At 40.0% G+C, this 22,866-nt stretch overlaps 1 protein-coding gene across 1 annotated transcript; it reads left to right on the top strand.

Moving 5' to 3' along the window:
* The first annotated feature begins 21,177 nt into the window (after positions 1-21,177).
* Positions 21,178-22,103, top strand: LOC137259636 (cartilage matrix protein-like). Its single transcript, XM_067797247.1, has 2 exons — positions 21,178-21,187; positions 21,547-22,103. The coding sequence occupies exons 1-2, from the start codon at positions 21,178-21,180 to the stop codon at positions 22,101-22,103; spliced, it is 567 nt and encodes a 188-aa protein (XP_067653348.1).
* Positions 22,104-22,866: the final 763 nt, after the last annotated feature.

Genomic DNA, 22,866 nt, shown 5'->3' with positions numbered 1-22,866 from the left:
CACCATCCCTTCAGCCGCTGGCGAGTGTACAATATGCTAGCCACAATTAAAACAACAGGAATACTACGATTAAAAACAGTGGTAGACTTAAATTTACTATCAATGTTTTTGGACTTACGTACCCTCTCAGGAGGACAATAATTTTACAATACTTCAACCCCCTTTGAGGGTACAGCCACTAACAATTCTAGTTACTAATCCAAACTACCAATTATTAAAATACATCTTTTTACAGAAACATGTTGCTCAAAGTTCAGTCAAAAAATCAATTTCTTTTAAAAAACCAAGAATTAAATGAAAACTAACGCTGCTAAAAAGATCCTTCATTGTTGTAACTGAAAAATACATATCCCTTGTGATGGAGAATTCAACACAGTCAAGCAGAATATGCTTGACTGTAACTCTCTCATCACAAGGGATACAGAAAGGAGGATCCTCACCTTTTAACAGGTACGCATGAGTATATCGAGTGTGTCCAATACGACATCGTCGTAGAATAACCTCTTCAAATCTGGACTGACAACCCAAGTGGGTATAACCAATGTAAGGTTTTATCTCATGTAATGTATTCATACCCACTTGGGTGTCACACTTCTTCTGCATCAGATCACGGATATAACATCTAATCGTGGCTTTGTAATCACTGTAAGGAATAAGCAGTGATGTCACAGATTTGTTGAGTGCTGCTTTAGCAGCAAGGTCAGCCAATGTGTTACCAGAGATCCCTACATGGCTGGGTAACCAACAGAAGACGATGTCGTATTGGCCAGTAGCAAGATCATTATACAATTCAATAATTTCTATTAAAAGTGGATGTTTACAAGAAATATTTTTAATAGCCTGAAGGCAAGAAAGAGAGTCGGAATAAATTATATATTGTTTACGTTTAGGGTGTCTTTGAATATATTTAAGGGCTGTTAATATGGCGTTAGCCTCTGCGGTAAAAATAGAACTATTATCGGGTAATCTAGAAGATATTGTTCTGGATCCAATGACAGTGGCACAAGCCACAGAGCCACCATCCTTGGACCCATCTGTAAATAAGGATTTATAATTGCTATATTTATGTTTCAGTTGATTATACTCTTGTTTATACTGTAATTCGTTGGTTTCTGATTTTTTAAATGTCGTTAATGTTAGGTCAACTTGTGGCCTCACCAATTGCCAAGGAGGAGAAGAAAGAAGACGGGAAGGAGCTATATTTTCCAGCTCAATGCCGGCAGCAGCAAGAAATGGTTTAATTCTTAAACCAAGAGGCGGTGCAAGCGAAGATTTCATATTGTATAAGTCCTCACACAGAGGACTGAAAACACAGTTATATGCAGGGTTTGACTCACTGGAATATAATTTTGTTACATACTGTAAAGCTAATTTGATACGTCGCTGCTCAAGAGATGGCTCATCGACCTCAACGTACATGCTGTCAACAGGTGAAGTTCGAAAGGAGCCAAGACAAAGTCTTAGACCTTGATGGTGAACAGAATCTAAAAGTTTCAGGCTGCTTTTACAGGCTCCACCATACACAATGGAGCCATAATCAAGTTTTGACCGGATCAGTGATCGATAAAGTTGCAGGAGGGTAGTTTGGTCCCCTCCCCATTTAGAATTTGAAACGACTTTCAACAAGTCAAGTGCCTTCAGGCATTTAGTTTTGAGGGATTTGATATGTGGTAGGAACGTTAAATGCGAGTCAAAAATTAATCCCAAGAACTTGGCCTCCTTTACAACTTTGATGGGAGTGCCATTTAGAGATAGTTCAGGGTCCTTATGTGGCTTATATGTTCTGCAAAAATGTATACAATTAGTTTGGACTTCGAAAATTTGAAGCCGTTTTCAAGACACCATTTATTTATTTTGTTTAAACACAACTGCAGTTGCCGTTCAATAGTATGCATATTTTTACCTCGGCAAGAAATATTAAAATCATCCACAAAAAGCGATCCATCAATTGAATCGTTTAAAACTTTTGATAAACTGTTGATCTTGATGCTAAAAAGAGTGACAGATAAAATACTGCCTTGTGGAACACCCTGATCCTGATTGTAATGATCAGACAGGGTAGAACCCACACGGACCTGGAATTGTCTGTCATTTAAAAAGTTGGCAATAAATTAAGGCAAACGACCTCGCAAACCAAAGTCATGTAAATCCCTCAAAATACCATGTTTCCAGGTTGTGTCATATGCTTTTTCAAGATCAAAAAAGATAGACACAGCATGTTGTTTATTAATTAGTGCGTTTTTAACAAATGACTCCAGTCGCACTAAGTGATCGACAGTACTTCTGTTTTTACGGAAACCACACTGTATATCTGTGATAAGATTATTTGTTTCCAAGTACCAAACAAGTCGATTATTTATCATGCGTTCCATGGTCTTGCAAACACAGCTAGTTAGTGAAATAGGTCGATAATTGGACGGATCCGTATGATCACGTCCAGGTTTAGGTATTGGTACTACTATGGCGTCACGCCATGAAGGAGGAAAGTTACCCGATGTCCAAATACCATCAAAAATATTTAGGAGATGGTTTTCTTATATGTGGAACTACAGAGGACTTTGGTATACACTCATCAGCTATGGAATTCAGTTCATCAGATAAAAAATTTGATAGCATCAGAAACGTCAATAAAACGTTCGGGTTTAAGTTTTTCAGCACACAGTGTTTCATGTAAAGCCCAGTTAGCCTTTTTAAAATTTCGCCTTGATGATGAACATCAGATGGAGTTACAGCTTTTAATATAGTAGGAAAATGGTCACTTCCACAGAGGTCATCGTGGACTGACCATTCGAATTCATTTAGTAGTTCTGAATTTGTCAATGACAAGTCAAGAGCAGAATAAGTCCCTGTACCAGGGTGTAAATATGTGTTGGAACCATCATTATAAATACATAAATCATTGTCAGAACAAAAGTCCTCCAACAATTTACCTTTAGTGTTTGTAGTTACACTACCCCAGAGTGGGTTGTGCCCATTTAAATCTCCCATTATAATACAGGGCTTCGGGAGTTGGTCATATAGAGCTTGAAGATCAGTTTTGGCAAACGTCGAAGACGGTGAAATATAAAGAGAGCATAGCGTAAACGCTACATGTAAAGTAATTCTCACTGCAACAGCCTGCATATTAGTATTAAGTGGAACAGGGCTCTGAATAACGTTTTGTCTGACTAGAATGGATGATCCGCCAGTGGCCCTATCACCCGGAGGTGCAAGACAATGATATGCATTAAATTGACGAAGGTCAAATGTATCTGTTTGTTTTAAATATGTCTCTTGTAGACATATCGCTGAAGGTGTAAAATCTTGGACTAATAGTTGTAATTCGTGCAAATTAGTCCTCAATCCTCTGCAGTTCCACTGTACAATATTATTGGAATAAACTATCTTTTAGGGGGATTTATTGGGGATCTACCCCGCACTCTTTTGGAGGGCGACAAGCTATGTGCCCTAGAATGGACGTTTTCAGAAACGTCCATGTCTTCAAGAGACCCATATTTATTGAACAGTTGAATTTTGTTCTGTGACCCTTTAGGAGCTCTGCCACTTTGTTGTTTTGAAGCATCAGCCTTTGGCTTCGGTTTACTTTTCACCGTTTGTTGACTATCAGCTGTCGACTGAGACTTCAAGTGTGACTGAGATGCTGATTTGTGATCAGAAGAAGACTTTGAGGCATTAGGAAGTGATTCCTCAGTCTGTGATGATATAGCAGTGTACAAATGCTGTGGAGAGTCGCAATTAACCCAAGTCAAGGTAGTTTGACAGCCTGTGGTTGATGTTGTTTTAGAACTAGACCCCGATGATGTTTTTGCTACTGCAGCATAACTTTCTGTAAGTTCAGATCTCTTTACCAGTTTTTTGGCCTCAGAAAAGGGGATATTTTGTGTAAATTTTATTTTTTTTTATCTCCATTTGCTCTTTCCAAATTGGACACTGTTTAGAAAATGAAAAATGGCCGCCTGAGCAATTGGTGCATTTTTTATAATCCCTGTCACAATCTTCCGTTGTGTGTGTCTTCTCACCACAGTGAGCACACACAACAGACAATGTGCACGTATTTACACCGTGTCCATATTTCTGGCATTTAAAACACCTGAGCGGGTTTGGGATGTAGGTGTCAACTTGTATGTAACAATAGCCTGCCTTCACTGATTTGGGAGCATTTGGGCATGAGAAAGTGAACAGATATGTATTTGTTTGGAACGTTTCATTGTTTCTTCGAGTAGAAAAGCGCTTGACATACAGCACACCTTGATCTTTCATTTCCGATCCTATGTCAATTTCGGACATATCAGCAAACAATCGATCTCGATCTCTGATGATACCTTTACTAGTGTTTAAGGTCTTGTGAGCAGAGACCGTGACCGGCATGCCCACGAAAGATGTCATGTTCATCAAGTTGGTTGCTTGCTGCTTTTTCCCGCACTCAACTAGCAAAGCACCCGAACGTAAACGTCTTATATTTTTCACATCCCCAGCAATACCTTGAATACCCTTCGATACTGCAAAGGGGATCAACTTTAAAGGTGTCTTGTCAGGAGTCTCAATGACAACGAAACGCGGCCAATACTCAATCGATACAGCCGGTCTAAGGTCAGCATCAACAGGGTCAATATCAAGTGGACGTTTTGGGTTTTTTTTGTTGGGGTTTCATACGCCATAGTTAGTATAATATGGTTCATCATCCGAGCTCCCCACCCACCACGGAGTATCACAAGGACAATGCTAGAGCAAGCGGGCCTCCAGCTTACAGCACCAAGGATACCCGGATGATATACTCCAGTAGAAGAATTACAAATAATTAATCCACCGGATTGGCCCATGAGCCACCGCCTTCTGGGCATAAGACTCTAGGCAAAATTCAGAACATAAAGATACATTTCAAAACCAGGAAAGTCGATGATTAATTTGGCCAAGACCGAAATTAAATATCCAAATCAAAATTGTGCAATGACATATATATATATAGTTCATGCACAGGGCTTGGCATGACCAGCCGATTGGTTGAATCGGGCCCATTCAACCACCCGTCTAGGTGAAGTAAGGGCCGAAGTGGTGTGTTGGGCAAATGGAACGCAGTTAAAAGCCCAAATGCCCTCAAACACCAGGTTCCCGTCCTCCACCGACACGGGACGCAACCCACGGCAAACAGGTTGCCCAATTTAGTCGCCTCTTACGACAAGCAATGGGGTGCTGTGGACACATTCTGTCCCGGGTCCACAGCGTTACCCAGCACCCACCACGAGGAGATGGCTCTTCATGGGTGCCTCTTCACTTTAGTCCTCAAGACATTTTTACTTTGGGGTTTATAGTTACATCGGCTGCTAGCCTCGCTACAGAGGAAATGTGAATGTCCTCCTCTAAGGGAACATAGGTCTTGCCAATCCTTAAGCTACCTAGATCAAAGTAAAGTGTAACGCAAGCCTGGGTCAACCAGTCATGGCCAAGTATCATATTCCGGTTCATGTTACCGAAAACATAGAAAGTGTGATTAAGAGTGACACCCCTAAGTTTAAAAGTCAGATTGACACTGCCATCTACTTCCAGAGCATTACCATTAACTCACTGAAGCAAATTGTTTTTTATCAAGTTTGCAAAATCCCTTAATTAACACAAAAATTCTCCTATGTATTATTGAAACTTCTGCTGCTGAATGTATTAAACACCTAACCATTCATTTACCTATCTTTACGTTGCATGAGTTTGGTCTTCCTGCTAGATTAATTGAGTATCACCTTTCACTCTCTTCCCCAGTGGCTTTCTTGTGGGGAAGAGGTTCTAGATTAAAGCTCTATCGTTTGGAGGGGGCGAAGGTCACCCTTCATCTGTTCTGGCATTCCCTCTTAACATGTCCGGTTCATTGCATAACCTACACACTAAGGGTTTTGGGGAGTAACCCACTCTGACTAGTTTGGATCCTACAATCCCTAGCCCTATTCTCCGTTTGCTGGTATTTGAATCATTTCCTGTGCTTCAAGTGGTCTATGTCCATTGCTTCTTATCTACGCTCATTTGAGAACACTCCTTCCCTACTACTACTCAGGCTCCTGCCTTTACTACAGGCCCTTCGTAACCTTAGTTCGAAATGAGGCCTAATGTTCTGCTCATGGGTGGCTGAGGTGACAGCCGTTGCCAGATTTGACGGATTTTCTCGCATCAGTTTCTTTTGTAAGTAATCAAAAGCAGGACCATCTATTAAAAAACTTACAAGTTGCCTCTGTACAGCCATACCGTTACCATCCGGGTCTAGACCAACATAGGCTTCCTCTGCCAAATTTAATAGGCGTTCAGCATATAACTGCACACTCTCCCCAGGTTTTTGACGGAGTGATCGAAGCAACATGAAAGCATGTTGTGGTTCAGTTATTTCTGCCAATCGCCTGGCCAATTCCTCCTTTAATTCCTCCTTATATTCATAAATCTGAATATAAAATCACTGACGACCCCTGTGCTGGTTTGATAAGCTATCATTTATTGGGTTTGTACCGGAATTGGTCAATACTGAATATTTTTCTATGCCTTTTATCCATTCCTTGTACCCCTGATGAGTTCCCATCAAAATTCCTAACTACCACAGATATTCCTTGAGTCCCGATTTTAGCTGATAAGTTAGCTAAATGTCCTGAAATTTGGTTGGTCAAACCTTGTAGGAATTCACCTATCTCCTGGTTAGCCATCATGAATGTTGGAGAGTACAAACGAAAACCCTGTCTACTCACTTGTTTCTTGCTGTGCCAGTCTCCACGTAACAGCACAGCATCTTTTCTCCTCGGCAGTTCTTTACTTTGATGAGGATCCGTGGTACGCACCAGTTGAAGAACCCTCAGCATCGCCTGTATTTCTAACAAAGTACAAGTGGACGACAACCAGAGATTTTCAAGAAACGAATTTTATTCTCTCATAGCATCGGCCAGCAGGTCAATCAGAGGTTGCAGAGGCAGGCAGAGGCAGGCAGGCCCCCTCTCGGCGGACTGTACTGTACTTGGCTAGTGCCAGTTTAGGTCTGTTTGAGTGTGTGGTCTGGCCCCCTTTTATCCAGCTCACCCCTCCTTAACTGACACAATGACCATGGGGCGACTGGTATGGGGTTCCATCTGGTTTTCAGGTTAATCCCTCTAGCTGGCAGGTTAATCCAGGTAGCTGGCAGGTTGTTCCATCTAGCTGGCAGTTTGATCCAGGTAGCCGGCAGGTTGATTCAGGTAACCCTACCACACCAATCTTGTCCCCCCTTGGTGTCTGGTGAGACGTTGATTCTTTAATCCCCAGCAGCGCAAGTCCCGGTCAGCTGGATAGCAGGGCAGTACCCCTATCACGCCTGGCCTATGTCCCATTATGTTACATGTGTATGTGTGTGTGTGTGTGTGTGTGTGTGTGTGTGTGTGTGTGTGTGTGTGCGTGTGTGTGTGTGTGTGTTCAACACAACAACCAGGCTTATATATACAGAGTCAGTGATACTTGAGCATTCCAGCAAAATATGAAACCTTCGCGATCGGCCTCGTTTACCAACACTCAAAACACACCTAAGGGAGGCAACTCTGAGAACATTTTTGCGCTCTCTCAATATACATCCAGGGTCACGTTCTTTCTGTAGTTCATCGCTGCCCAAGCAAACTTCATCTGAGATCCCTAACACTGATGTTTTAGGTCCTAGTGTTGAAGTCTCCGAGTAACATAACATAGTATGTGACAGAGCCTCCATCACTGACTGTTCCAGCAGATAAAATGATCGTCACAGGAGTACTTGGATCGCTCGGGTAGGATACATACAACACCAATCTCTACGTCCTTATCTATCTCGAACAGGTCTTTCGATGTTTTAAACCATGTGGTACATTCATTCGAGTTTAACAGCGATACATAGGGTGTAATATTATTCATTATTATTCCACCAAATCTTCTGATACCTTTAGAGCGATTTTGGACAAAATGTTGGCACCTATTTTTGGGTTATCAAGTGAGTCAGTTTTTGTTTCTCGGAAACATAACGTCATTCTTTTCAATTAGGTTCAGCTTCAGCCAGAATGTGCTTGATGGTGACCACTTTATGGCAAGAGGCACATATAGAAGGCTCATATCAATCCGTTTTGAGCAGAAAGTCATGAGAGTACCGACTGTTGACAAAACCTAGCGTAGAACTATCTCATCATGTCTTGACTGACAATCCAAGTAGTAACTGACTGCTGGTTTTAGTTTGTGACGTGTGTTTCTTCCTATCTGGGTGCCCCACCAATTTAGCATGAGGTCCCGAGTATAGCTTTTGATCGTGGGAAGGTGAAAGTGGTAAAGGTCAAAACCATTTCAAGTACAGTGGCCCGGCTTCTATTGCTAGTTGTCTGTAAAACATATTTTAATATTTTATGTAATATGGATGCATGGGTTTTGTTAGATCATTTTAGAATTTTAAATCATTAGATTTTTAAACTTATCACGCTATTTTGCTGTCCTTTTAAGGTCTCTTCTTGTCACTCTGTGGTTGGGATGCTGCTCGTGTGGTTCTTCTTTCATTTCTCCACACATACGAAAACCATGGTTCAACAACGACTGCAAACAGGCTAGGAAGGCACGGAAAAAGGCTGAGCATTATTTCCGTCGCCACCCTATGGTCCATAATTTGAACAAATTCAAAATATTAAATGCAAAAGCACGACGTATCTTCAAACAAAATAAACGTCAATCTTGGCGAAACTATGTGTCGAAAATCAATTCGCGTACGCCGATATCAAAAGTATGGAACATTATCCAGAGAATCAAGGGCAAGGGCTCACAATCTAGCACTAAACATCTTAAAGACGGAAACCAAACATTAACTAGTAAATCTGACATTGCAAATAAACTTGGAGAAACTTTGGCCAGACACTCTTCCTCATCGAATTATGTACCCCGGTTTCAAAACTATAAAAACCAACAAGAAAGGACACCTATCAATTTCACTTCAGATAATGGGGAAGATTACAATAAAGTATTTTCGATCCATGAGCTTCGTACTGCTCTTGACCAGGCTCATGATACTGCTACAGGAGCTGATAACGTGCATTATCAACTCCTGAAGCACTGACCAGAATCCTGTTTAGAAACGCTCTTAAACATTTTTGATGATATTTGGACGTCTGGAAACTTTCCCTCGTCTTGGCGAGATGCTATAATTGTTCCAATTCCCAAACCTGGACGTGATCATACTGATCCTTCCAATTATAGGCCAATTTCACTAACTAGCTGCGTTTGCAAGACCATGGAGCGAATGATAAATAATCGACTTGTTTGGTACTTGGAAACCAATAACCTAATAACAGATATACAGTGTGGTTTCCGCAAAAACAGAAATACTATCGATCATTTGGTGCGTTTGGAGTCTTTTGTTAAGAATGCCATAATTAATAAACAACACGCAGTGTCAATCTTTTTCGATTTAGAAAAAGCATATGACACAACATGGAAACATGGGATTTTAAAAGATTTACATGATTTTGGATTACGAGGCCGTTTGCCTCAGTATATATCGAACTTTTTAAATGACAGACAGTTTCAAGTTCGAGTGGGTTCTACCCTGTCTGACCATTATAGTCAGGATCAGGGTGTTCCGCAGGGCAGTATGTTGTCTGTCACATTGTTTAGTATTAAGATCAATAGTTTATCCAAGGTTTTAAACGATTCAGTTGATGGATCACTTTTTGTGGATGATTTTAATATTTCTTGTCGTGGGAAAAATATGCATACCATTGAACGGCAACTGCAGTTGTTTAAACAAAATAAATAAATGGTGTTTAGAAAATGGCTTTAAATTTTCAAAGCATATCCTGCTTGACTGTGTAGAGTATTCCATCACAAGGGATCAGTATTTTAACTCACGAACTATGCAGGATCTCTTTACTCATACCAGCTCTCATTTAATTATTGCCTTCTTAAAAGAATTAGATTTGTTATCAGAATTGTAAATAGATAAATATTTTATTATTGGTAGTCTAGATTAATAACTGAGATTGTTAGTGGCTGTGCCCTCGAGGGGGGTTGAAGTATTGTAAAATTATTGTCCTCCTGAGAGGGTACGTAAGTCCAAAACATTCTATGTAAATTTGGTACGACCAAACTTTTAATCGTAGTATATTTGTTGTTTTTAATAATGGCTAACTTTCAGTATAATCGCCAACGGCTGAGGGGATGGTGTAAATCTATCTGGGGTCCACGCAGGTAGCAAAGGTACTGTAAGTCCCCATGGCCCCTAGTATGGTGATCTACCTTCAGTTGTTGGCGATCTGCAGCCCGTATTTTATGTTGTATTGTCCGAATAGTGGTAATTGTTTTAACTCTCCACACTAGTTTTATTTGTAAATGTGATGCTCTAGTGGTTTTACTGTCCTTTGACGACAGGATTTTATAATGTATACATTTTTCATTTCAGTATCAGGCACCCATGAAGAGCCACCTCCTCGTGGTGGGTGCTGGGTAAAGCTAAGTGCTCTTCTCCCGTGTGGACCCGGGACAGAATGTGTCCACAGCACCCCATTGCTTGTCGTAAGAGGCGACTAAATTGGGCAACCTGTTTGCCGTGGGTTGCGTCCCGTGTCGGTGGAGGACGGGAACCTGGTGGTTGAGGGCATTTGGGCACAAATTTGATTTGGAATTGTTTTAAATTTCGGCCTTGTCAATACTGGTGATTTGTAACTTGTTTGATTGTAAATTATGATAATATGAAATTTGCCTAGAGTCTTATGCTAGAAGGCGACGGCTCATGGGCCAATCTGGTAGATTAATTTCTTATAATTCTTCTACTGGAGTATATCATCCGGGTATCCTTGGTGCTGCAAGGTGGAGGCCCGCTTGCTTTAGCACTGTCCTTGTGATACTCCGTGGTGGGTGGGGAGCTCGGATGATGAACCATACTACACCAATCATGGCTTATGAAATACCAACCAAAAAAACAAAACGTCCACTTGAAATTGATCCTGTTGAAGCTGATCATAGACCCTCTCTATCGATTGAGTATTGGCCACGTTTCCTCGTTATTGAGACTCCGGAAAAGACACCATTGAAGTTGAACCCTTTCGCAGTGTCAAAGGGTATTCAAGGTATTGCAGGAGATGTTAAGAACATTAGACGCTTACGTTCGGGTGCCTTACTAATTGAGTGCAGCAAGAAACAACAAGCAACCAACTTGATGAGTATTGAATCTTTTGTGGGTATTCCGGTCACGGTCTCTGCTCACAAGACCTTGAACACGAGTAAAGGTATCATCAGAGATCGGGATCGATTGTTTGCTGACATGACCGAACTTGATATAGCATGTGAAATGAAAGATCAAGGTGTGCTGTATGTCAAGCGCTTTACAACCCGAAAAAACAATGAAACATTCCAAACGAATACCTATCTGTTTTCTTTTTCATCGCCAAATGCTCCAAAATCAGTGAAGGCGGGTTACTGCAATATCCAAGTTGAAACGTACATCCCCAACCCACTCAGATGTTTTAAATGCCAGAAATATGGACACGGTGTAAATACCTGCACATTGTCTGTTGTGTGTGCTCACTGGTGAGAAGACACACACAACGGAAGATTGTGACAGTGATTTTAAAAAAATGCACCAACTGCTCAGGCGACCATTCTTCTTCTTCGAAACAGTGTCCAATCTGGAAAGAGCAAATGGCAATCAATAGACTAAAGTTTACCCAAAACATCTCTTTTTCTGAGGCAAAAAAACTGGTGAAGCGATCTGACCTTACAGAAAGTTATGCTACAGTAGCAAACACATCATCTGTGCGCAGCAATAAAATAACAAAATCATCTACAAGCTGCCAAACTACCTTGACTTGGGTCAATTGTGACTCTCCACAACCTTTATACCCAGCTATGTCGTCACAGACTGAGGAATCACTTCCTGGAACATCAAAGTCTTCTTCTGATCATAAATTATCTTCACAGTCACGCATTGAGTCTCAATTGACAGCTGATAGACAACAGACTGCTAAAGGCAAACCTAAGCCTAAGCCTGATGCCTCAAAACAACAAAGTGGCAGAGCTCCTAAAGGGTCACAAAATAAGATTCAGTTGTACAATAAATATGGGTCTCTTGAAGATATGGATGTTTCTGAAAACGTCCATTCTAGGGCACATAGCTTGTCGCCCTCCAAAAGAGTGCGGGGTAGATCCCCAATAAATCCCCCTAAAAGATAGTTTATTCCAATAATATTGTACAGTGGAACTGCAGAGGATTGAGGACTAATTTGCACGAATTACAACTATTAGTCCAAGATTTTACACCTTCAGCGATATGTCTACAAGAGACATATTTAAAACAAACAGATACATTTGACCTTCGTCAATTTAATGCATATCATTGTCTTGCACCTCCGGGTGATAGGGCCACTGGCGGATCATCCATTCTAGTCAGACAAAACGTTATTCAGAGCCCTGTTCCACTTAATACTAATATGCAGGCTGTTGCAGTGAGAATTACTTTACATGTAGCGTTTACGCTATGCTCTCTTTATATTTCACCGTCTTCGACGTTTGCCAAAACTGATCTTCAAGCTCTATATGACCAACTCCCGAAGCCCTGTATTATAATGGGAGATTTAAATGGGCACAACCCACTCTGGGGTAGTGTAACAACAAACACTAAAGGTAAATTGTTGGAGGACTTTTGTTCTGACAATGATTTATGTATTTATAATGATGGTTCCAACACATATTTACACCCTGGTACAGGGACCTATTCTGCTCTTGACTTGTCATTGACAAATTCAGAACTACTAAACGAATTTGAATGGTCAGTCCACGATGACCTCTGTGGAAGTGACCATTTTCCTACTGTATTAAAATGTGTAACTCCATCTGATGTTCCTCCATCATCAAGACGAAATTTTAAAAAGGCTAACTGGGCTTTATATGAAACACTGTGTGCTGAAAAGCTTAAACCTGAACGTTTTATTGACGTTCCTGATGCTATCAAATGTTTTTCTGATGAACTGAATTCCATAGCTGATGAGTGTATACCAAAATCCTCTGTAGTTCCACATATTCGAAAACCATGGTTCAGCGATGAGTGCAAACAAGCTAGGAAGGCAAGGAAAAAAGCAGAACATTATTTCCGTCGCCATCCTATGGTGCATAATTTAAATAAATGTAAAATTTTAAATGCTAAAGCGCGGCGTACTTTTAAACAGAACAAACGCCAATCTTGGCAAAATTATGTATCCAAAATAAATTCTCGGACACCTATGTCCCAGGTATGGAACATGGTCCAGAAAATCAAAGGTAAAGGTACTAAATCTACTGTCCATCATCTTAAACATGGAGATCAGTTACTTACTCATCAATCAGATATTGCGAATAAACTGGGCGAAACTCTCGCTAAACATTCTTCCTCTTCGAATTTTACACCTAAATTTCAGCAGTATCAAAAACAACAAGAAAAGAAAACTATTAATTTCAAATCTGATAATGGGGAAGATTATAATGAAACGTTTTCTATTCATGAACTCCATACTGCTCTTGATCAAGCTCATGCCACTGCTACAGGAGCTGATAACATCCATTATCAACTCCTGAAACATTTACCAGAATCCTGTCTGGAAACTCTCCTAAGTATTTTTTATGATATTTGGACATCGGGTAACTTTTCTCCTTCATGGCGTGATGCCATAGTGGTACCAATACCTAAACCTGGACGTGATCATACAGATGCTTCCAATTATCGTCCGATTTCATTAACAAGCTGTGTTTGCAAGACCATGGAACGCATGATAAATAATCGACTTGTTTGGTACTTGGAAACAAATAATCTCATAACAGATATACAGTGTGGTTTCCGTAAAAACAGAAGTACTGTCGACCACTTAGTGCGACTGGAATCATTTGTGAAAAACGCACTAATTAATAAACAACATGCTGTGTCTATTTTTTTTTATCTTGAAAAAGCATATGACACAACCTGGAAATATGGCATTTTGAGAGATTTATATGACTTTGGGTTGCGAGGTCGTTTGCCTGAATTTATTGCCAACTTTTTAAATAACAGACAATTCCAGGTCCGTGTGGGTTCTACCCTGTCTGATCATTACAATCAGGATCAGGGTGTTCCACAAGGCAGTATTCTGTCTGTCACTCTTTTTAGCATCAAGATCAACAGTTTATCAAAGGTTATAAACGATTCAATTGATGGATCGTTATTTGTGCATGATTTTAATATTTCTTGTCGTGGAAAAAATATGCATACCATTGAACGGCAATTGCAGTTGTGTTTAAACAAGATTAATAAATGGTGTCTTGAAAACGGCTTTAAATTTTCTAAATCGAAAACTAATTGCATACATTTTTGTCGAAAATACAAACCACATAAAGACCCTGAACTATCTCTAGATGGGACGGCCATTAAAGTTGTGAAGGAAGCCAAGTTCTTGGGTCTAATCTTTGATTCACATTTAACGTTTTTACCACATATGAAATCACTTAAAACTAAATGCCTGAAAGCACTTGACTTGTTGAAAGTGGTTTCAAATTCAAAATGGGGAGGGGATCAAGCTACCCTTCTCCATCTATATCGATCACTCGTTCGTTCTAAACTTGATTATGGCTCCATCGTATATGGTGGAGCCTGCAAAAGCAATCTGAAATTTCTTGATCTTATCCATCACCTAGGTCTAAGACTTTGTCTTGGGTCCTTCAGAACCTCACCTATTGACAGTCTTTATGTTGAGGCCGATGAACCATCTCTTGCACAACGCCGTATCAAACTATCTCTACAATATATCACAAAACTATATTCTAACGAATCTAACCCTGCATATAACTGTGTCTTCAATCCTCTTTATGAGGATTTGTATAGCAAAAGGTCTTCTCTTGTTCCACCTCTTGGGTTCAGAATAAAGCCGTTTATTGCTGCTGCTGGTATTGAGCTGGACAATATAGCTCCCTCCCATCTTCTTTCCTCTCCCCCTTGGCAGTTGGTTAGGCCACAGGTCGACCTAACATTAACTACATTTAAAAAATCAGAAACGAATGAATTACAGTATAAACAAGAATATAATCAATTGAAACATAAATATAACAATTATAAATCCTTATTTACAGATGGGTCCAAAGACGGTGGCGCAGTTGCTTGTGCTACTGTCATTGGATCCAGAACAATATCTTCTAGATTACCAGATAATAGTTCTATTTTTACAGCAGAAGCTAACGCCATATTAACAGATCTTAAATATATTCAAAGACACCCGAAACGTAAACAGTATATAAATTATTCCGACTCTCTTTCCTCCCTTCAGGCTATTAAAAATATTTCTTGTAAACATCCACTTTTAATTGAAATTATTGAACTGTATAATGATCTTGCTACTGGCCAATACGACATCGTCTTTTGTTGGTTACCCAGTCACGTAGGTATTTCTGGGAATCTGGGTATTTCTGATCTTGCTGCCAAGGCAGCACTCAACAAATCTGTGACACCACTTCTTCTTCCATATTCAGATTACAAAGCTTGCATTAGAACGTATATCCGTGATCTGATGCAGAAGAAGTGGGACACTCAAGTAGGTATCAATAAATTACATGAAATAAAACCGTATATTGGCTACACCTACTTGGGTTGTCAGTCCAGATTTGAGGAGGTCATCATGCGACGATGTCGTATTGGCCACACAAGATATACACATAAATATTTGCTTAAAGGTGAGGATCCTCCGTTTTGTATCCCTTGTGATGGAAGGATCACAGTCAAGCATATCCTGCTTGACTGTGTTGAGTATTCCATTACAAGGGATCAGTATTTTAATTCACGAACTCTGAAGGATCTTTTTAATAACACAAGCTCTCATTTAATCATTGCATTTTTAAAAGAATTAGATTTATTGACAGAATTGTAAATAGATAAATATTTTATTATTGGAAGTTTAAATTGGTAACTGTGCTTGTTAGTGGCTGTATCCTCAAAGGGGGTTGAAGTACTGTAAAACTATTTTCCCCCTGAGAGGGTACGTAAGTCCACAAACATTCAAAGTAAATTCAAACTTTCACGTTTTTAATCGTAGCATAAGTGTCGTTTTATTTGCATGGTTAGATTTCCCAAATTGCTGATGGCTGAGGGGATGATGTAAATCCAGCTAGGGTCCATGCAGGTAGCAAAGGTACTGTAAGTCCCCATGGTCCCTAGTATGGTGATCTGCTTTCAGTTGTTAGCAATCTATAGCCCATTTTTATCTTGTATTGTCCTCTATAGATAAATTGTTTTAGGCATAGTTACTAGTTTTATATTCTCATCTGTGATATTCTAGTTGTTTTACTGTCTCTCGTTGACAGGTTTTATAATAGATATGTATATACTTCATTTCAGTATTAAATGTTCTCGTCACGATATGGCTGAGATATTGCCGGTGTGACGTTAAATAGGCCAAGAATCGATATTAAATATTCTGTACGGCCTCTCATTATATGAATTATCTTATCTGTAATACTTTCTTTCATTTGAATGATCAATTTCAAATGCGATTTATGTTGGGTATGTGAGAGTGAGTGAGTGAGTGAGTTTAATTTTAAGCCGCACTCAGCAATATACCAGCTATATGGCGGCGGTCTTAAATAACTGGGTCTGAAACAGACAATCCTGTGATCAACAGCATGAGCATCGATCTGCGCAATTGGCAACCGATGACATGTGTCAACCATGTCAGCGTGTTTGAACACCCTTTTCTACTCCGGACCTCCACGGTCGAGTATATGAGTAGGGCTTGTACCAGAAGCACGATACACGAAGCGCAGGTAGTGTTACAACCCATCGTAACTCTCATAGACTTACGAATGACGTACTGCGGACACGTTGTTGACAGGCTCCTAGATTACTAGCATAGCTCGTATGTCCAAAGGAAGTTTTGTCTGTATGTATTATATTTACTAAATCTTAAAAATGTTCAGCTCACTTCAACACAGCGGACCGATGGTCGAATTGTTGTTCAAATTAAACAAACGCATAAATGGAGTCTCTGAAATGCATTATATATTCCTGAACTAGGCGACATAGCGGCCATTTAAATAACATGCAACTGAGTACGCAAATTGGACATGATAAGCAAAGTAACAGGTTTTAAAGTACTAAAATATACTTTAAGTTACATTGTCACTGTACTCACAACATGTTGTTATATCACTGGTCAAAACGTTTATTCGAGCATCTTCGGTGTTCATATATGTCAGACCCGTGAAGGTCCCGGGGTAGAATAGGCCTTCAGCAACCCATGCTTGCCATAAAAGGCGACTCAGCTTGTCGTAAGAGGCGACTAACGGGATCGGGTGGTCAGGCTCGCTGACTTGGTTGACGGGTGTCATCGGTTCCCAATTGCGCAGATCGATGCTCATGTTGTTGATCACTGGATTGTCTGGTCCAGACTCGATTATTTACAGACCACCGCCATATAGCTGTAATATTGCTGAGTGCGGCGTAAAACTAAACTCACTCACTCACTCATATATGTCATCCAAGCAATAAGTCTTTACTCTCGCACTCTCGCACGTCAGGTTTCTCCATCGCTACAGTCGCATGCTTTCACGAGACGCACTGACAGGCGTAAGCTGGGCCCCATCTAGCATATCACAATTTAGCGCACGAAAACGGTCGGGAACCAGTTTAAGGCAAAACAGGCAGTACGGCCAGGGAGGATAATAGTTTGAATTTGTTAACGCTAGCCGCTAACAAAGAATACAAGCAAAAATCCGTTACTCGCATATGTCCACATAACCTCATTTATCCAAATAGACTGCTTTTGAACACACATTCTCTGAAGCCCCATGCTTCGTGAAGCTGTGTGACATGAACCTAGACAAGTATTTGTGTTTCTGAACAGAATTCCGAGTAAAATGTACAAATAATACACCTGGTGTTCGCTCTGAATAACAGTGATGACTACTCCGGATCCATGTAACAAAATGCACATGACCCAAGTAGCTGGTGTATATGGTCCAAGTAAAACGACATGCTTCGTGCAGCACTGGTATATGCTCAACATAATATTGGTATAAACTGGTATATGCGCTAAGTAGCAGCGGTATTTCATGCAGGTAAATTTTAGAAAAAGCATATGACACAACATGGAAACATGGGATTTTAAAAGATTTACATGATTTTGGATTACGAGGCCGTTTGCCTCAGTTTATATCGAACTTTTTAAATGACAGACAGTTTCAAGTTCGAGTGGGTTCTACCCTGTCTGACCCTTATAGTCAGGATCAGGGTGTTCCGCAGGGTAGTATATTGTCTGTCACATTGTTTAGTATTAAGATCAATAGTTTATCCAAGGTTTTAAACGATTCAGTTGATGGATCACTTTTTGTGGATGATTTTAATATTTCTTGTCGTGGGAAAAATATGCATACCATTGAACGGCAACTGCAGTTGTTTAAACAAAATAAATAAATGGTGTTTAGAAAATGGCTTTAAATTTTCAAAGTCCAAAACTAACTGCATACATTTTTGCCGCAAATACAAACCGCATAAGGACCCTCAACTGTATTTAAACAATACACTTATCAAAGTTGTAAAGGAGGCCAAGTTTCTGGGTCTTATTTTCGACTCCCACTTGACGTTTTTGCCGCATATTAAATCACTTAAGGCCAACTGTCTGAAGGCACTAGATTTGTTAAAAGTTGTTTCAAATTCTAAATGGGGAGGAGATCAAACTACCCTGCTTAACTTATATAGATCACTTATCCGTTCGAAACTAGATTACGGATCCATCATATATGGTGGAGCTTGTGAAAGCAACTTAACACTCCTAGACTCTATCCACCACCAAGGTCTAAGACTTTGTCTTGGGTCCTTTAGAACTTCTCCCGTTGACAGTCTCTATGTTGAGGCTGATGAACCATCTCTTGAGCAGCGCCGTATAAAGTTAGCTTTACAGTACATTACTAAATTATACTCAAATGAATCTAACCCTGCCTATAACTGTGTTTTCAATCCCCTTTATGAGGATTTATACAACAAAAAGTCTTCTCTTGTCCCGCCCCTAGGACATAGAATTAAACCATTTCTTTCTTCGGCCGGCATTGAGCTGGAAAACATAGCTCCATCCCGTCTTCTTTCTTCTCCTCCTTGGCAGTTGGTTAGACCTCAAGTCGACCTAACATTAACTTCATTTAAAAATCAGAAACTAATGAATTACAATATAAACAAGAATATAATCAATTAAAAATTAAATATAGCAATTACAAACCCTTATTTACAGATGGTTCCAAAGACTGTGGTGCAGTAGCCTGTGCCACTGTCATTGGATCGAGAACAATATCTTCTCGAATTCCAAATAACAGTTCTATTTTTACTGCTGAAGCGAACGCCATATTAACAGCTCTCAAATATATTCAAAGACACCCTAAACATAACCAATATATTATCTTTTCCGACTCTCTTTCTTGCCTTCAGGCCATCAAAAATATTTCTTGTAAACATCCACTTTTATTAGAAATAATTGAATTAATTAATAATCTTGCTACTGGCCAATACGACATCGTCTTTTGTTGGTTACCAAGCCATGTGGGCATTTCTGGCAATACAATGGCTGATCTTGCTGCCAAGGCAGCACTCAAGAAACCCGTGACTCCACTTCTTATCCCATACTCTGATTATAAAGCTACAATCAGATCGTACATCCAAGACCTGATGCAAAAGAGGTGGGACACCGAAGTGGGTGTAAATAAATTACATGCAATAAAGCCTTATATTGGTTATACCCACTTGGGTTGTCAGTCCAGATTTGAGGAGGTCATTATGAGGCGATGTCGTATTGGCCCTACACGATATACTCATGAATACCTCTTGAAAGGTGAGGATCCTCCGTTCTGCATCCCTTGTGATGAAAGAATCACAATCAAGCATATCCTGCTTGACTGTGTAGAGTATTCCATCACAAGGGATCAGTATTTTAACTCACGAACTATGCAGGATCTTTTTACTCATACCAGCTCTCATTTAATTATTGCCTTCTTAAAAGAATTAGATTTGTTATCAGAATTGTAAATAGATAAATATTTTATTATTGGTAGTCTAGATTAATAACTGAGATTGTTAGTGGCTGTGCCCTCGAGGGGGGTTGAAGTATTGTAAAATTATTGTCCTCCTGAGAGGGTACGTAAGTCCAAAACATTCTATGTAAATTTGGTACGACCAAACTTTTAATCGTAGTATATTTGTTGTTTGTAATAATGACTAACTTTCAGTATAATCGCCAACGGCTGAGGGGATGGTGTAAATCCATCTGGGGTCCACGCAGGTAGCAAAGGTACTGTAAGTCCCCATGGTCCCTAGTATGGTGATCTACCTTCAGTTGTTGGCGATCTGCAGCCCGTATTTTATGTTGTATTGTCCGAATAGTGGTAATTGGTTTAACTCACCACACTAGTTGTAATTGTAAATGTGATGCTCTAGTGGTTTTACTGTCCTTTGACGACAGGATTTTATAATGTATAGATATTTCATTTCAGTATCAAAATGTTCTCGTCACGATATGGCTGAAATCTTGCCAATGTGACGTTAAGTATTAACTCACTCACTCACTCATGCAGGTAACAAACATATGCTCGAAATACCAATGAGTGTAATCCAAGTAACAAAGTTGTTTGCTCCATGTAACCATGATGTATGTTCGAAGTCTTACACCATTGTTCTTCCGCAATACAACGTCGGTACTTGTAGTATACACATCAGAGTATATGAAGTTGTTGAATGGATCGTAAACAACTTCATATACTCTGATGTGTAAGAATAGTGTATACTACAAGTACCAATGTTGTATTGCGGAAGAACCGTGGTGTAAGACCCATGTAACAATGGTGTATTGCAGTTGTTGGCGGTCTAAAGTCCGTTTTCATATTGTAGCGTCCTCTGTAGTTAATCTGTTTTAGATTTAATTACTAGTTATAAATATCTGTGAAAATCTAGTTGTTTTACTGTCCTTCGTGGACAGTAAATTACCATTCACTGTTATGGTTCTCGTCACATTATGGTTGAAATATTGTCTGTGTGACATTAAATATCAACTCACTCACTCACTTAACGGTGTATTGCACAAAAACAAAGGTGTAACAACGGCGTATCATACATGTAACAATGGTGTACGATCCATGTAACAATGATGTACGATCCATGTAACAATGGTGTAATGCACAAAAACAAACGTGTAACAATGGCGTATGATACATGTAACAATGGTGTACGGTCAGTGTAACAATGACGTATGATCCATGTAAGAATGGTGTAGGATCCATGTAAGAACGGTGTAAGATCCATGTAACGATGGTGTACGGTCCATGTAACAATGGTGTATTGCACAAAAACAAAGGTGTACCAACAGCGCATGATACATGTAACAATGTTGTACGGTCCATGGAACAGGTGTATTGCGGAAAAACAAAGGTAACAATGATGCATGATCCATGTAACGATGATGTACGATCCATGTAACAATGGTGTACGATCCATGTAACAATGATGTACGATCCATGTAACAAAAGTGAGTGCTCCATTAGTGACATGTTACGGTTATGTATAATTCAGACACACCTTCCTGCTTGCAGAATGTCTCCCTGCCTCCTTGGATGTCCTGATCATAGAGGATGTATCTTCCTCCATCATGAAGAGCGATTACCAGAAGATGAAGGATTTCATCCTCAACATTGTCAAAGGCCTTGATATCAGCCAAAAGAGCAACAATGTCGCTTTCCTGTCTTTCGCCAAAGCGGCTAAAGTCAGTTTCTATCTGAATGCCCATTACAATAACACAAGAATTCTCACAGCTATAGAATCACACCATGGGGAGGGCGGAGGAAGCAACATCTCAAGTGCTTTAAAACTCTCGGCTTCTGATGTCTTCACGGACAACAACGGTGACAGGGCTGATGCAGACAACATCGTTTTGCTCTTCACTGATGGTATGTACAAGGATAAATCCAGTCTCCAACATGACCTTGAGGTGTTGAAAGCAAGGGCCGAGGTATATGTGGTGACAGTCGGTTCGATTGTGAGCAACACCACTTTGGCTGAAATGGCAACCTCACCGGAGTACCTTCTGAAACTCGGTGATCCCTTAACGACGAATAAGATAAATTCTGTCCTCAGCCCTTGCAAGATCTAGCAAGCCGAGCAAGCCAAAGGCTGATCTGAATCTCGACCACGAATAGAATAAAGTAATGCGCTGCACGCGGTGTCACATTGCTTTTGGCTAAAAACCTACCTCATATCTTAGAGAGAGATGCCAGTCTTCTTTTTCAATTCTGTTCATTGGTTTTGCTGTCCTTCCTTGACAGGTTTATATAAAGAAATTGCGTTTATCATGAATTGATAACTTTCAAAATCGTGATATGGCAGAATTAGTGTCAGTGTGGTTATAAATTTTATGCCACTCACCCACTCACTAAAAACGTACCTGCAATAAAGGTCTGTCTTCGGTAGACAAACTAAGACAGATATACTGATCACACAAGGTCTTTAAGTAAACAATATGGAGAGACTTGGTCATGTCCACTGATCAGATAAAAGTTGTTCTTGTCAAAACCATTTAGACACTAACGCTTCCACAAAGACGCTGTGTAGAAAGCTCACTCTTTATCATGTTGACTTGTGGATAACCCGCGCTCCGAGGAGCACACGGCCGAAAGTCCATGTGTACGTTGCAGGCTAGGCCAGCATGAGTTATTAAGACCGTGTGCTTTTAAGCAGGGATAATCTACAACATCATGTATATATAGTCTACCTGTATTAAGGAAGATACTCGTACACGAAGACGGGTCTCAACTCTGTGATGAGGACATCATGAAGAAAGAGTTGCTATAGATAACTAGTTGGAAGAAGAAACTACCATATCTAAAATCCACACGAATCCCATAGATTCGCTTGTC

Source organism: Haliotis asinina, chromosome 13 (genome assembly GCF_037392515.1).
Source record: "Haliotis asinina isolate JCU_RB_2024 chromosome 13, JCU_Hal_asi_v2, whole genome shotgun sequence".
NCBI lineage: Eukaryota > Metazoa > Mollusca > Gastropoda > Lepetellida > Haliotidae > Haliotis > Haliotis asinina.
Note: the sequence above shows the minus strand (reverse complement) of the source record. Positions and strands in the feature narration are given on the sequence as shown.